This window comes from Pyrgilauda ruficollis, unplaced genomic scaffold (genome assembly GCF_017590135.1).
Source record: "Pyrgilauda ruficollis isolate IOZ18807 unplaced genomic scaffold, ASM1759013v1 scaffold37, whole genome shotgun sequence".
Classification (NCBI taxonomy): domain Eukaryota; kingdom Metazoa; phylum Chordata; class Aves; order Passeriformes; family Passeridae; genus Pyrgilauda; species Pyrgilauda ruficollis.
The window spans coordinates 7,866,854-7,883,698 of NW_024525156.1; the positions used below are offsets into that span (position 1 = coordinate 7,866,854).

General features: G+C 42.7%; 1 protein-coding gene across 1 annotated transcript in view; it reads left to right on the forward strand.

Annotated features, from left to right (window-relative positions):
• The first annotated feature begins 708 nt into the window (after positions 1-708).
• The window catches only part of TRIO (trio Rho guanine nucleotide exchange factor), a 242,880-nt gene continuing 226,743 nt past the window's right edge, over positions 709-16,845 (forward strand). The window contains 1 exon segment of the mRNA XM_041476043.1: positions 709-975. Coding sequence (XP_041331977.1) covers positions 861-975 — 115 coding nt within the window. The 5' untranslated portion in view covers positions 709-860.

The window sequence follows — 16,845 nt, forward strand, 5'->3', positions numbered from 1 at the left end:
CAAAAAACCCGCCAACCAAACAAAAAGAAACCCCAAACCCGAAGAGCAAACCCACAGCTCCCAGAGGGCGGTGGCGCCGCCGGGAAGTCCCGGCCGCCGCGGCCCAGCCAGGGCACACGGGCCCGGCGGGAGCGCTGACGTCCTGCACCGCACCGCCCAGCCCCGCCCCATCCCGAGCGGTGCCGGACGCAGCCGGAGACTCCCGAGCTCCCCCCGCTCCCGGCTCCACCGCCCTTGTTCCTCGGGCGGGGACTCGCTTCCTTTCCCGACTCCCCCTTCCCACCCTCCTCCTCCTCCCAGTCAAGATGGAGGACGGTGGTTGCTGCGGCCACTGGCACCGCGGTGGCTAGGGCAGCTGCTGCTCCTCCGGATCGCTCCTCGCTCCTTCTAAAAAAAAAAAAAAAAAAAAAAAAGAAGGAGAAAAGGAGGAAAAAAAAAAAAAGGTTGGAAACGTTCCTTTTTTTCTCCGCCCACTGGCTGCTCACTGCGCGGACCGCTGGCCCTTCCCATGCCGTCGTCGTCGTCGCCCTCCTCCTCCTCCTTCTCCTCCTCCCGCGATTGTCTGCGCTCCGGCTGCCGCCCGCCCGCCCGCCCGGACTCCCTGCATGCACACGCCGCCTCCTAGGTGGCTGCGGGGGGTGGGCGCTCCCGGAGCTGCCATTCCGCACATACCTTCATGTCCCTGCGCTCGCTGCGGCCGCCCGCCGCCGCCCCGCATCGCTCGCCCGCTCCGGCTGCCGCCCTGACGGCCGCTCCCGCCTGGAGGTGAAGCCGGGATCCGCGGAGGGGGCGGCGAGGTCGGCGGCGGGTCTCGCCCGGTGGAGCCACCGCCGCCGGCACACGCAGCAGCAGCAGCAGCCATGAGCAGCGCCGCTACCGCCACCTCCGCCGCCACCACGGCCGGCAGCGGCGCGGGGGAAGGGGCAGAGGAGGCGGCCAAGGACTCGGCGGACATCGCGGCGTTCTTCCGATCCGGTGAGTGCGCTCCTGTCCTGGGGGAACAGAGGACCGCGAGACCGCGGCTGGAGGTAGAGGCGAAAGGTGGCCCTGGGGAAGCGACGTCTTCCCCCTGGAGCCGAGAAAGGAGGAGAGGGCAGCCGGCTTTGTCAGGTGGCCTCGGGGAAGACTCGCCCGCCTCTCGCCGCCGGGGCCGCCTCGGCACAGCCCGTCCGTTCCTCGGGGAGGCGGCGGGGAACAGACCCGAGCCTCCCGTCCCGTGCCGGGGACAGCGGGGCTTAGCCACGGCAACTCGCGGGCGGGACGCCACCCTCGCCGGCAGAACCGAGGCGTGAAAACGGGGGCGGCGGCGGAGCGGCCCGGCCGGGAGGGTGCGGGGCTGCTGTCGCCCCGGGGCGGTGTCGCCGGTGACAGGTGCGATTCTGCCTCCCATGCCGGCCCGGTAGCGGGCGCGTCACCGGGGCCGGGCGGCACCACCCAGCGTCAGGCGGACCCGAGTCCCCCGAAAATGTCCTGCCGGCGGTTGCGGGGCGGGAGGGGGAAGCTGCTCCGATCCGGGAAGCCCAGGGTGTCTGAGGGGCGCGTAGGGTGAGGGGGGCCGCAGGGCTGCGGGGAGCCCGTTGCGCCGGCCGGGCCCCCCGGGGACGCCGGCGAGCAGGCAAGGATGACACCGCTATAAAAGGCAGCGCTCCTCCGGTGCTGTGCTGCTGGGTGGCGGCACAGGGCAGGGATGGGAGAAGCGGCATGGAAAGTGCATGTTCTAAGGAGAACCGAAAGAGGCAGACAAAAAGCGAAGCCCGTGTTAAGAGGTGTCGCTGCCTCGGCTGAGGCAGGGAAGCAGCGACTCTCGGGCGCTGACGGCTGGGAAGCCGGGCTCGGCGTGGAGGATCGGGAGGGGAAGGGGGGGAGCCTGTTGACAGGCTGCCGGGATAAAAAAAATGGAGGCTGCCTTCTCCCTCGGTGTTTACTCTCGGCACGCAACCGGGCGGAGAGGGCGGCTGCGCCCGCCGCCTAGACACTCTTCCCCGGGGGATAGCGGCGAGGAAGGCAGGACTGCCCGGGCCGCACGGACCGCCGGCGGCGGGGACGGAGCCGTGCCGGCAGCCTGGGCGGCGGCGGCTACAGAGCCTCCCCCCGGTGCCGGCTGCCCTCCCCCGAGCGGCGGCGGCTCCTCCCCTCCGTCCGCTCCGCCGGCGGCTCCGCGGCCCCCAGGGCACCCCCCGGCCATCGCTCCGGGCGGAGCGGCCGGGCAGGGCTGGGCACTTGCTCCTTTTGGATGCCTAAAAAGGAGCGGCGAGCAAGGGAAATGCAGACTCACCGCAGGAAAGATGAGGGGGTTGGCCGATTTCGTGTGTGAAAAATAATGATGGCAGTAGTAATAATAGTAGTAAAAGCTGCGTTCACTGGGTTTTTAAGGAAAGTCCGCGAGGGAAGTGGGAAACGGCGTATCAGTGCTGCTTGCGGTCGGTGGTGCTGCTCAGTGTGTTTGGTTTCACGAGGGTGAAGGAGGAGGTGTGATTTGTAGCAGGCATCCTTGAAGCAGGGCTGGCAGCTGCGTTTGCGCGGATAGAGGGTCCGAACAGGGGGCTGTGTCCTCTCTGGAGGGCTTGATGCTCCCGAGGCAACCTGCTTCACATGAGAGCCATTGAATGTGAAACTCCTTGTCAGGGTGCTGGCCTTGGTGGGTTTTATTGTGGAAAAAGGACCGAGCTTTATTGTTCCCAGGAAAAAATCCCGATGAAAACAAAATGACAAATTAGAACAGTAGGCTTACACACAGTAGTCTGCCTAGTGTAGTTACAAATGGGTGCTTGTGTAGTAATCTTGCAGTTTTGGAAGACCCTGCCAGCTGGATTAATAATCAACTTCCACATTTATGTGTGGGTTGAGGGATGCTACAGCTGGTAAGCTCGTAAGTGGTGCAGTGATGACTTCTGATGCTGATAGCTTCTGGTAACAGGGAAGTTGCACTGAGCTCAGTCTAGCAACATCTGAAAATCTTAAAGCAGTAGAAGGACATGCTTGTCAAAAAACTCTTAGAACATATTTAACAACTGGCATTCTTATTTCCGTATTTACATGTGAAGGTTATCTGGTTCAGTCTGGGATCTAACATACACTGGAAAATGTTCTGGCATCTCTTGTGGGTGTTTGGCATTGAGAAGAGCTCTTTGAATTCCGCCTCTGTGCATGATCCACTCTTCTATAAGGAGAGGGTCTATTAAGAGATCTCCGGTGCTTCCCTTTGTTTGAACAAGAGGCACTTTTTTTTTCAGTGGAACACAAAGGGCGCAGAGATCAATGAATAAGGAAAAAACTTTGTTTGGTGCACTTAGGAGCAGACAAAATATTTTCTCTTTACAGAATTTACAGTGACAAATGCTTTCTTTTTCCTGTCACTTGCAGAGAATATTAGCAAAACTCTAGCTGTTACTTAAAAGAGTAAATATGTTGCAGTGTTTTCTAGGAGGAGAAGAAAACCCCAAACAACAACAAAAAGCCTGCCTAAACAATCAGTTCTAATCTTGGGTTGGTTAAATTGGTCAGTTGAGCTGCCAAGTGGGGTTATTGGCTTTCCTCCTGTCCTTTTGTAAGACTGAGCTTGAAGTAGAATTAAAGTAGCCCGAAAAATGGAGTTTCATTATTTGGAAGATTTTGTTAGGATATTGAACAGCAGCTAGGTTCACATCACTTGAAATGTGCACATTTCCAGTTTTCACTTTGGTTATGTAAATTTAAACTCTTGAGTTGTTGGGGAAATAAAGTTGCAGTTGAAATGTGAGGAAAGCAGCTGAACTGGAAGTGAGGTGGTGGTAGTAGGAGCACATAAAGACTCTGTGTCTTGAATGTAAATGAGGAATCCTTTTATTGGAATTGGAAGAAATTGAGGCAGCTTACTTTCTGTTACATATTTGGTATCTGAATTTCATTATTTGAAGTTGAAAAGAACAGAGTACCTTGTTAGGTCTGTCACCTTTGTGGCAGGATTAATAGCAAAGGAAGCAGAGTTGAGGGCCGGGCAAGTGATTACATTTTGAAGGAGAAAACACAGTGGTTGTAGGAAGTGCCTTTCTGTCCTATATATAAATTGGAGATTAGAAATTGCTGTGTAAACTGAGAGTAGGATATGTTTTGAACTATGAATGTATAGACAATTATCCATTTTTTAATTAAAAAAGTGCACTGTTGTGACTTGAAAGTACTGGTAAAATATCTTGGAATTATGAAAAGAGATTGTTACCATACGAAAACCCAGTAGCACAGAGTCTAAGTGGTTGTGTGGAGAGGTGTTAGTACATGTGTTAACTTTTCATAAAAATTAGATCTTATATACTTATTAAGATAAAGCTTTTCAAAATGTGTTCTAAGTTTCAACTGAAAATTCTGTGTATTTGAAAACAGCTGACATAAGCCAAGTTGAATTTGAGGGAGTGCCATCAAGTCATGGCTTACAGGGCAGTAATCATACAGAGTTTGGTTGTTGTGGTTTAATTTTCATCTTTGCAGCTGTGAGTCCTCAATACTTTGGTAAGGGGACTCAACTGACATCTTCAGGATGCAAGAATGAGGGCTGTCTGTTAAGTTTAAATCCTGTTATTATAAAAGTGTTTTTCAAACCAAAGTATTTTTGCTAGTTGAAGTTTGTGAATTTAGTTTTTAGGCATAAAGAACAAAACATTTTTCATCCAAGTAAAATATATGTTGATCAAACTTCTAGTAATTGAAGTTACCCTTCTGGTATGATGGAGATACCTGTGAATACAAAATGTTGCAGAGAAAAAAGCTTGTAAGCGCTTCAGTCAACCCTTGGCTAGACAGTGTAGGGAGTGCCTTTATAAATTACTCTGATAAGTCTTCATGGCAAAAAAAACAACCGATTGATAACTCTTCACAGCTGTGAGATGAAAGTGGATGTAGTTATTTCCTGTAAGATAGATTTTTTTATGAGTGGCCTCTACAAACTGCAGTAACTTCATTCATATATGGACAAACAATACAGTTTTCAAAGCCGTTGAGGAGATTAGTGTTGTCACCACCTGTTTATGTGAACACTTGCCACATGCCTGGAAGGAGCACAATTTACATACCGAGCAATGGGAAGGGACTGGTTGGAGGAACAAAAGTGTTTGAAAAACAAAGGAAAAACAAGGGCCCCCAAAACTCTTGTCATTAAGATGAATAACTGTCCAGGCTTTGCCAGGTCAAATCTGAACATAATTGTACTTAACTCCTTGATACAGGAAAAAAAAAAGTGGAGAATTTTCCATCTAAAACCTAATCTACACAGGTGACAGCAGTGCTTTCTCAGGAGAAGGATGTGGGTCTGGAGGAAGTGGTTGTTCCAAGTAGAGTTCAGTGTGCCACCTCTCTCAAGGTGAGGTTAGAGAACAGGCTGGTAGCCAGAATAGCTTTAAATAGCGTCTGGTTCTAATGTTGTACACTTAGTGTATCCTGCTTGTGCATGTGTTTCTTAATGTAAGCATAATGATAAGAGAATTTAAAACTTTGGTTTGAGATATCTGTGTTCAGGTACCAAAATGAACATGTGAGTATTTTAGGAAAACAAAATGCTGAGATTTGTTGTGGTTGTGGACATTTGAAGACTTATGCAAGTACTAGTAATTTGAGACTTCCATTAGTCTGGGTTCGACTAAGTTTGCCTATAGCAGCCTATGCTGGTAGTTGCTTGAATAGCTGAGACCTTAGAAGAAGTCTTAATGAGTGTCATGAAAATATGATTGGTTTTCTTCTTTTTCTTTTAAATAATGTTCTTATTGTTTGCTTAGTTTTCATGAAAATCACTTAATACTGCAAAGATAAAAGCTAGCATTTAGGAGTGTTATTTCAAGTTTACAAGGAGGACTTATGTTTTATTTCTTCCTGATTATATTGCTTTATATACAGTTGCCTTGCTTGTTTTGTATTAGTGTTCTGTGTGATAGTGACTGGGATAATTGACTGCATGTAGTAGACAGCATTGAAAATGCTGTCACAGTAAGGAAAGGAGAGAGGGTTGGGAATGATTACATGGTAAAGAAAAGGCAAGCATATTATTAAAAGGCAGCAGGTTTTTTCAAGAATACTACTGATAAAAACACACTATCATTTAGATCATGGGCAAACTAGCTTTCAAGGTAGGCATCAAATGTGAAAAACAAGCCAATTTTCCATCTGAAAACCATGAAGCAGAGCACAGCCTTTGTAAAGTTAGGATAGGTGAATCTTCTTAGGAAGGCACTATCTCCTTGTGATGTGTAGTAGCTAACTTACAGAGAAGGTAGTCAGAGTTGTTGTTGCTTACTTGGCTTTCCAGTTGGAGCAGCTACGGAGTTGTTACGAGTGTCTAACACAAATAATCTAATAGTGAAGCCAAAAGTGAAGTTTTGCCAAGCAGCACTGGTGGCAGCTCACATGACAGCTCCCTGCTGTCCTCAAGTACTGGTTCTTGGCCATGTGGCTGTCAGGAGCTGAGGTGTGTTTTAAGAATTGGTGAGCATGCAGAGGATGTAAAGTATGAAATAAGTTGTCCATTCTTTCATGTGACTTAGAGGGATGACAGTATATGTATTAAATAATTAAACACAACAAAAATTCACAGTGTTGTGTAAACTTTTCAAGAATCTGTTGCTTTGAGTTGCGTTAGTAAATGAGAAGGTTGCAGCAGTATTGCTGTCATTAGTGCTGGTTGACCTGGGCTGAAGAAGTGGGCTCTTCTATGGAGTTTTGATCCAATTCCAGAAATACCAGTTTTAATAAGATTGTTGAAGCAAGGTGGTGTGTATGTGTGTGTAAATGATATTTTGAAAAATACCACAGAAAAATGCCACAACTTGATAGTTTCTGATGAGCATATGCAGAGCAAAAATAACTGCAGAAACAATGAAGTTACAATGGAGAAGTTAGGCTGGGAAATAGCATTGTTGAATTGACATTCCCTGGAACAATGAAGATGAGAATAGAGAGCTTCAGTGTGAAATGCAGCAGCTGTTGTGCAATTTGGCTTAGTGTGAAACAGCCAAGCTTCTCTGCAGATAGACAAGGATAGATCAAGTTAGAGGTTAGGCTGTGTTTGAAACAGTTGGAGGCAGAAGTCATTAATATTTTTAAGAGAGGACAGAGGGCAGTTACTGGTAACATCTTTGATAGCTGACAGATGATAAACTAAATGCACATTTGGAGTGGAAGGTGAATGGGAGTTAGAGAAAAGCCAGGTCCATTCTTGGAATGAGTACATTCGAGCTGGCATGAAGTGCTGATGTGCTCAGAAAGGAGCTGACAGAAGCAGGAAGAGACTTGGTAGAGCTGAGGCTTTCATCAGCTGCAGAGCTCAGTCACTGTGTAGAAGATGGGTAGTAATGTTTGTTATAGAAGTGGTGTGTCTCCAGTTAAATGTGTCCCACAACAACCTAACAGAAACAGGTGTGAATTTCAACCTAAAATACCACATGACTTCCAAAAGCTTTTGCATGTAAAATCACTGTCTAGGTAAATAAAATCTAAAGAAAGACTGGAAAGACTTTCCTTACCCAAATATACAGAGAAAATATTAATGTTTCTCTACTCCTTTTCAGTTGAAAATAAAAACTAAAATAATTCTAGTGTCAAAAAAATACTTAGTGCAGACTCCTAGGTCAGTTTAATAGGGTGAAACTGCATAGTGATTTTTGGTCTTCGTCTTGAAGAAAGTAAAATCACTAAAATAGCTGTTCATGGTCAGCAAAATGTTAAAATAGTAAAGACACATTGAAATTTTGGAAATGCAGTGGTGGTTGAAGGAAAGTGGGTGATAATTTTAAAGAGAGCTGGGGAAACAATTTTTTCTGCTTGATATTGGTAACAACCAAATTTAATCTTAAAAAAAAATAGGTAAAAAAACTCCATGAAAGTCACAGCAGACTATTTTAATTTAATGACTAAGATGGTTACATCTATTTGTTGTTTTCATGAAGAAATTTGCCTGATTTGGAGAAGGATCTTTGTTTAACTTAACATTTTTCTCGGTGCAGTAAAATCAAAAAGTAGACTACTGGTGAAGTAATACTGATGCTCTGCAAAGCTGAGTCATATTCCTTCAGGAAGGATACTGCTGTTTTGAGAAAACAGATCACTTACCCAGTAGTGAGGAGGAGGAATTGAAATGACAGGGAACAACTCAAGTGCTTTTAGCAGTAGACACTACAGTACATTAAAGCATCTGATTTTCAGCCTCTAGAGTAGGGTGTTGTATGGATACACAAAGAGGAGGGTCATAAATGGGTTGTGTCCACAAAGTTTCACAAAACAGTGTGAGTGACAAGACTGTGCTTTAAAGATACAAAGCCCGTTCCAGTGGTTTCTCTGCCAAATAGCTGCTCTAAGTCATCTGAAATAGCCTAATTGTGCATTTGTTTAAAAAATAGGATTGTTTTTCAAGGCTGTTAAGTGGAGTCTTCTGAAATCATTTAGTCAAATTTGTTTAATCTCTTGTGCGACTGCCTTGCATAAGTGGCAGTAGCACTGTTTAATATACACAACTGCAAATATGTAGCAGGTTTTCCTACTGAGCAGTGCTGAACTGTGTCTTTTGCTGGTACTTCTGAATATGATGTTTTGTAATCTGGACCTTACTGAAGAACTGAAATAGGCATTAGTATTTTATAATTATGGTAGGAAGAGAAAACAATCTTTACAGTGAGATGATAATTTTTATTTTTTTTTTTTTGTTTCTCAGGGCCCACAATGTTGAGGAAGCAAGATAGTAAGTTTAGGGAGAAAAGTGTGGACTTCAGCATTCAGAATATATCATGGGTTTTCTTTATGTTTTATACTATAGGTGTAGTATAGTGTGCTTGGATAATTCCCACAAATCTGTCCAAGAGTCAGGATGATGTTATTGGCATGTGTAATAGTCTGATCATGAGCGTGAGATTCAGGAAGGTTTGTTTTACTAGTGTGCATGAGGATACATGTGTATACACTGTCAAACCAGATATTCCATGTGGCTTCAAAAACTTGAGTTTGCATGACAAATCTCTCTGTTAAAAAGTTGGAGAAAGTATTCTGGGCAGCAGGCGCTGTACGGGGCTATTGTGAGTAATCCCAATGCGTTCTAGTCATCTGTGAAACTACCCGGAGCTTAATTACTCATGTTTTCTTGTAGTCTTAGTGTGTGTATGAGCAGTAATAGTTATTCCTGAGGTGTCTGCAGACTGTGTAAACAGCCAGTAGTGATTTTTGTGGTTAGATTTGTACATGACTGCTTAGCAATTAGAGTCTGAGGATCCAGGGTTATAGTGAAGTGAGATTTCCTAAGTGCTAAAAATGAACAGGAAAATATACTACAGAAAGATAGGGCTCACAGGGACCTATCAGGCAAATACGTACTTGTTTTTGTCTTCTCTGTATCTCACTTATTGCGTAAAAGAGTAATTAAAAATCCAAAACTTCTACACTTTACAGAATTTCTGCATTTTTGTGGGTAATTTTGTGGAAACTTTCAGCCTTATGCCATACTTTATCAAGGCATTAGGTCAAAGGCAATTCACTAAGGTTTATGATGGTCACATAGCTGGTTAATGATTTTGAGGCCACCAAACAATGAAAAATGTTATTGGTGAAATTTAATGAAAGCAGAAGTGTTTGAAGTCTTGGGGACTACTTGTTTTCAGAGCCCAAACAGATGTTAATTGTTGAGAAGAAATCAGGTGGTATTTCTTAAAGCGTGTCCTAGATAATAAAGGGAGGATACATTAGGAACATCCCAAGAAGTGAATTAGACTAAATGGGGTATTTAAATACCAATATTTCTTGGCTAACCTCCTATGCTACACAGTAGACTTTGTGTCCATTGTGTAGTCTTGGCTGTAGAGTGTTGGTTGGATATAATTTTCTACTGGCCTTAAGGTAGTAAGTTCTTCAATTTCCAAGTGTTTGTCATGCCACTGACTTCTGGGCATGTTGGGTTAAGTAGCATTGAGTACAAAGATGATACCATTTTATGGGATCATAAAAATACTCCACCCTCTTCTAAAAACTTCAGGCTGTGGTCAAAGTGTCTTTACCCTTTGTAATTCTGCTATTCCTTGAATTCCAGCTATATGCGTCTGAAAGCACAGGAAAAAAAATATGGAAAGCTGACAGCAAATCAAGGTGAATTGAAATATAAATTGCCTGGATAGTCGTGTTCTGCACAGAAGTTGATAGCACATAGTACGTTGAACATCAGACTTGAGAAGATGCCAAACCCCATCTTTAGAGGCCTCTTTCTGTCTTTTACTATAGAGTAATAAAATAGGTTATGATTTCTCTGCTAAAGAAACAGAATAACCATTGTTGTTGTTTATTTTTTTTAATAACATGTTACTCTCAAAGCTTTTTTCCCCTGTCTTTATTTATTTGCTTTATTAATGTTAGTCATCGACTTCATTTTAGTTGATACTGCACATAGGGTTGTTCCTAAAAGAATGGAAATGGAACAGCTACAGCAGTAGCTTATGGTCTTTACACATCTTAGTCATATTTCCTGTGCCTTAAGTACTTGTTTTCTGCATTTAAAGATAGTTGTTAGGCATGAATTTGCCATCGTTGGCAAAGTCCAAAGAAGAAATCAATGCTGTGCATTGCTTAACTGACAGGGTATCATGTGGGCCCGGCTTCTGTAAGGACAGCAGAGGCAAGCCAAACTAAAATTTATTGGGACAGTCACACCTTTTCAGATGGAAAGATGATAATGACTTACCTAATGACTTGTTGGTTGGTTGTCATGGTTTAGGAATGGTGTTCCCCTCACTCCACTTGCTCACTCCCCCTCCATATTCCTTATGGTGAGATGGAGAGGAGAATTGGAGGCACAAAAGGTAAAGATCATGGGTGAAGATAAGAGCAATTTACTGGGAACAGTAATAAGGTAAGAAAACAGACAGTAAATATACGAATGTCAGAGTGTACAAGAAAAGAAATGTTATTGCCTGCCCCCTGTGGAACATTGTCCTTGTGGACATTCTCTGACCGCTCGCTCTGCCATGCAGCCCTGACTTGGGAGTGCGCCCTTCCCCTTGTTTTCAGAAAATGACATGAGATGGTACTCTGGGTCCTAATCATGTCCCCTCCAGGCCAGAACCAGGACACTGGCTTGTTAATGCTTTATATTAAATGAATAATTAAATAAAAACTAAGATAGCAGTTTCTCCACATGTAGTGGAAGGCTGTCTTTGGAAGAAAAACAAGGAATCATACTTGACTGAATTTCTTGTCTTGGCAGCTGAGCAGAAAGTTAAAAAACTGAACTTCATTTCTGTCCCCATTTTGGGAAAATTCTACTGTTTGTCTATTGAATTACCAAGGCAGTAGAGCCAAGTCAAGCCTGCTTAGAGAAGGTGATAAAATATGGTTTATCTCGTGATCCTTGTAGAGTTCAGCCATGACATGCTTTAACCCGCCAGTGCAGAAGGAGCAATATCTTTTCTAGTACAGCGTGGGGATTGGAGTCAAATTTGCCTATGCTTAACTCAGAGCAAGGGTGTAATTCCGCCAACAATAACCACTCGGCGTGTGTGTGTTAGCTTTTTTTTTTTAAGCTTGGAATCAGATGCATCCTACCCTAGCCAAAGGGAAACATTTTAGAAGCTCTGACGCATTTACACAGATGAAGGAAGGAAATGTCCAAAAGAGTCAAAAGCTAAAAATAGATTAGTTTACTGAGTTGAACTCTGGGTGGGAATTGACGAGCTAAATATAAATCTAAATTTGAACCTTTGTGACTTACATAACTGAGCGGTGTAACCCCTTTCAGATATTGCTGCTTTTTCTTGCATTCAGCTTTATAGCAGACAGCTTTGGAGAAAAACTTGTGTCAAGCTTTGTGAGTTTGCTTTGCAGTGCTTAAATTGACAGCGCTGAGAAGTCTGATTCTCTCTTGACGATTATTGTTACAGCATAGTTTAGCTCCCTGGAAAAGTGGATTGTGGGTTGTGTTGGGGTTTTTTTGTTTGTTTTGAAGAACTTCTCAATGGAAATGGTATCTCCTGACTCTACTGAACAGAAGTTTTAAACCAGTAGCAATTAGAACCAGTGTCTATGAGGGGGTGTAATTTTTTTCCCCAACTTCCTCAAGAAGCAGTAAATTTGCCTCTCATATCTGACATAGAAAGGAATAATAACCTGTACATTTAAGAATAGATTTTTGGCTGTCTAAAAGGGTTTGCTCTCTGCCTTGACACAAATCAAAGTTAGAAGCTATCAGCTTTCCTTGAGGTAAAGAAGAGTAAGCTTGTTCGAGTGTGTAAAATTTGTGTAATGGAAAAAAACTATAGGAAAAACTAACATGTGAGTGTTGTAGATTACTGCTATTAGATGACTGTGGTAGTGCCATGAAAATGGAGATAAGCAAATTTTCCTTTTTCTTTAAGTAAAATTTCTTTAATTTTTTGTATAACTGATCGCAACCAACACAATATTGCTAACTATAAACTGGCCTTTTCCAGTGTCTTGAAGCAGGCACAGTGCAGTTGAATCCCTGTGGTTTAGCATTTGCCAACTGCTAGTGAAGAGCACCTCTTTCATGATGTTACACCTAATTCTAAAGCTTTGCATTGGAGAGGTGAAATACATGTATTAATTCATTGACTTAGTCAGAAAAACAAATGTTACCATTTACAAATATAGCAAATGTAATAGAATATTAGGGGTAAAAATAGTATCATTGATTAGATTAAGTTCAGGCAGTAACTCTGCACCCATCACTCCCACAGGAACTGAGGGTTAGTTTTTTTACTCAATACCTTTCCTTTTTTTACTATATCATTTGCTGTAGAATATTTGCTTGGCAGATGTATAAATAGTTGTGCTCTTATTTGCTTTATGTTTTTGTTTGGTTTTCCAGCGGAGCCTGGGAATGTTTGTTTTTGCAAGGTTGTTTTGAAAAAATTTGGAGTCTTTGATTACTAAAAATAGTATTTTTTCCAAGCAGCAGTTTATCTGTTAAAGCAATGAGCAGTTTGTAGCAAAAGGACCTGACTACCGTCATGGTTATATACCAACATCACGATTTAAACTTTGTATTTATGGAAGATCTTGTTACACAGAGTATGAGAACTACTCTGTTTAAAATCTCACATTTTTCTAGAATAAACTTTTGGAATGGATTTGTCCGTGTTGCTGTTAACCCACTGTTAGAAAGTTAAAGCTGTAAAACCTTTTTGCAAGAGCACTTGGTTGACTTGGGTGGCTGTGCAACCTGTGGTGTTTCTGCTTGTAGGCAAGTTCATGAGCAGGATGTGACTTGCAGTTCATGTCCACTGAGGCAACACGAGTGGCTTCAAAGAGCAAGAAGGTGCTCTCCATAATGCTGTTTTATGTCCTCTAGGCAGTGAAAAGAAGTGGCAGAGCCCTGTGTTTGAGTGTGGTAAGTAAGGATGACTATACCTTGATACTTAGGTGGAACACTTAAAGTGCAGTCTGTAAATTGTCTGGGCTGCCAGATCTCAACTCCCTCTGTGCATATGCTGAAGCTTTTTTGCATGTTGATACAGCAGCAAATGAGAGCAGGGATTTTTGTGGTCTTGAGCAGCCAAAATAGTATCTTAAGCTTTAATTTATTTCTTTGTGAAGTGTTTTTACTACTTGGGGTAGGAATCTCTCTCCATCTTGTTTCTTTTGCTAATACTTTGGGCTCTGGCTCCTGTTCTGACTTGAGAGGTGGGATACAAAATCTTCAGATATGAGATCTGCTAGTTTAATGAGACTTGTTTAACTACAGGAAAGATGAATGTTAGAGGAGGGATAGGCATCTTTTTCCAGACTGGCTTTTCACTGTCTTAATTGTTGTCTCTGCTTCTGTGATCCCTTCTTTTGTTCCTTTTCTTCAATAAATAAGACAGGGGTCCAGCGCACAATAAGCTCAATCACGAGGCATCAGTGTTCATCTCTACAGGAGGTCCATTATGTGCACATGGATAAGTAGGGGGTCCTGTGGAAAAGCCCTGTGGAGTTTGAGAAATACAGCATGTGTACTGCGTTGACAAATAAGGGTTGCACGGGAGGCCTTAATGCTGCATTACCTAGTTTTTGAATCCTCTTTGTGGCAATTTCAATCACACCTGGTCCTGTCTCATTGTCGAGATGAGTCATTGTTTAGAGTTTATGTAAAGTTTTCATTAAATGCCTTAGTGGATGATAGTAGATGTCATTGGTTTTATCTGGGGGCAGTGGTTACTATGTTACATCAGAGCTATTTGGAGAGTAGAAATGCATTAATTTACTGTGTAATATTAAAGAAGGCAGATGTATAAGCTGCTTTGTTAGATAGATATATTGAGGACAAATTAGATACTTTACTACTTCTTTTTTTAACTTTTCTTTTTTTTAATAGACCCAAATACACTCTAGCGTTCAATTTCTTAGGGATTGATTTTTGTCACTTGAGCATCATGTTAGTTCTGCCATGGTAATAAAAGTTAAATGAAGCAAGGTGTAAAAATTATCTAATACCAAGGAGGAAAAAGGAACCAAATGATATATTTTCCTTTCACAAGCAATAGGTAATTAGGAGTGAAAAGACAAAGTATGTTCTCAGGTGAGGAAAGCTTACCATAGCATAATAGGTTAGGATTTACACACAGAACACCAATGGAAAAATATATGACACTGAAGGACTTAATTGGAAGTTCATAGTGGTAAGTGACCTAAATAATTGCACTCTTTATTTTGCCAGTTATGTGGACTAAAATTGCTGCTTTAATAAGAAGCTTTCTGAACTGAACTGTTGTGTAACCTCCAAGAAAGGACCCAAAAGGAGATAAAGGGGTGCCTCTTCACATGGTATGAGAGAGTTAGTTGTAATGTTGCTGTGTACAAGCTGCATTCCTCTGTGGAATAGAAATTGACTGAATATATGAAATAACTGTTTCCATGTCAAACTAAATATCATAATGGAATGAAATGTATTCCTTATTGAAAGGTGACTGGTAGAGAGCTAATTATCAGAAACAAAATAACCCTGTATCTCCCTAGTGGAGTTGAAAGTCAAAGGTGACAAACATCTGAATGTGTTGGTGTTATATTTGAATTGTCAATATTTATTGGTTTCCAAGTCCTGTGTTGGGGGTTGGTTAGCTTTTGAACAGCACACAGAGTAAGGGCAGTATTACCAGCCACATTTAAACCAAGAATGAATTAAGTATATATAAGTGTTGCATTTCTCATGCAGGCATCTATTTCTTTTGCAGAAAATTTGAGAATAAAGCCAGGATTCAAGTCAATATCTGTTTATGTTACACTGTTGATATCAGGGGAAAGGCAGAGAGAAGTGAGTAAGACAGGTGCTTGTTCTGGAGACCAGTCAAGCGGTCTCTAACCAGTGAGGTGGGACATCTGTGTGAATTGCTGAGCTGGTAGTAGTTGAAGTACAGTTTTGGAGAATAAGCTCTGCTGACCTTGTCTTGGTTCTTCCCCAATATATTCAAGTTTGGCACTGGTACAAGAGGTAATCTTTGAGAAAGCAGCAATAGCTGGCTAGGGGCAGGCAGGAGTATATCTGAGACAATGAATTATGAAAGAGAAAATCAGAGAAAGTAACTCGCAGGGTTAGGATCACTTTGTGTACAGAAATACTGGAAATCACCACACTACCTACCTACTGCAAAAGATGCTGCTTCTGTTGTGGTTAAGGTCTTATACTGAAACAGAACTAACAGTTCTATTAATGTACACAGGCAGATTAATAGATGCAAGGGGGCCTGAATTTTCACAGGCCATTTGACAGAAAATGTACAGTTTCCCTGAAGCAACCACCAGTTTCAAGGTCAAAAGGAAACCTTTCGTGTTTTGAAGCACATCACAAGAGGGACAAGCCTAGGCAGAAGAATGGAAGGGAGATAATGGATATATGATGCAGGAGACTTGGGATTGGAAGTGCAGTGAGGTCACAAAGAGAACTGACCCTTGAAAGGAATGTATAGGTGGGTTGTGTTTTTATGTACCGTGCTGCTCAGATGTTTGCTTTATAGGGATAATGTGCTCAAATCAGAAAGACAAGCTGTTAATAGTCCCTGCCCTAGATAGGTCTAATGTTTTTTTTATTCCCTGAAGAGAAGAGCAAGAAAGTGGAAAGGAACTCGGATAGAATTCCTAAATTTTGTAATGCAAAGTACAACCTTGATGACACAACTCAAGAAAAAGTCATTGTTAACTATTTTGACCTTAAAATTACCTTTTTTCTTACACTCTTCCTCAAATTCCTGCCACTCCTAGCTAAAATGTATTACTTGTGTTTTTGTGGAAAGAGCAGCTTGGCTGTGCGAGGTGGTCACTGACAGTCTGAGCTCCACAAGGACCCCAGCAAATAACCACGTTTGTGGTTAGTCCCCTTGCTGTAGGCTCTGATCTGCCAGGTCTGCTGCAGAAGATATGTGTACAAGGCCATACTGATCTCAGGAGATTTGCTGAACTTTATCTCTAGGTAATCGTCTTGTTGTGTTCGGGTGAGATTACTAATCACACCTTTTAATTAAAGAACTGTCACAGCTATAGGAAAATAAAGCTATTTGGAAATGGTAGTTATTTTGCTGACAGTTTTCTCTGCTTAAGGAGGCTCAATCAAAACTTCCTGCACTGGCAAATGTATGCTATGGAATGAAAATGAATTGTGACTAATTTCAGGCTGACTTGTTCCCAGGTACTTCTTTGTGGTCAAAAGTTGTTCTTGGTGAAGTAGTTAGAGATGTGAAGCATAAATTTTGTATTAAACTTTTAAAGAGACAGCCAACTCATCTAAATTTTGATAGTTCCCTCCTACTAAAATATGTTGAAGGAAAAGCTGACATTATTAATGTAAAAATAAGTTTCCAAAAAGGGCAGTTCATATAGCTGAAAAACTGAAGAAGAGTTAAGAAAGAGCTAACTTGAGTTTAC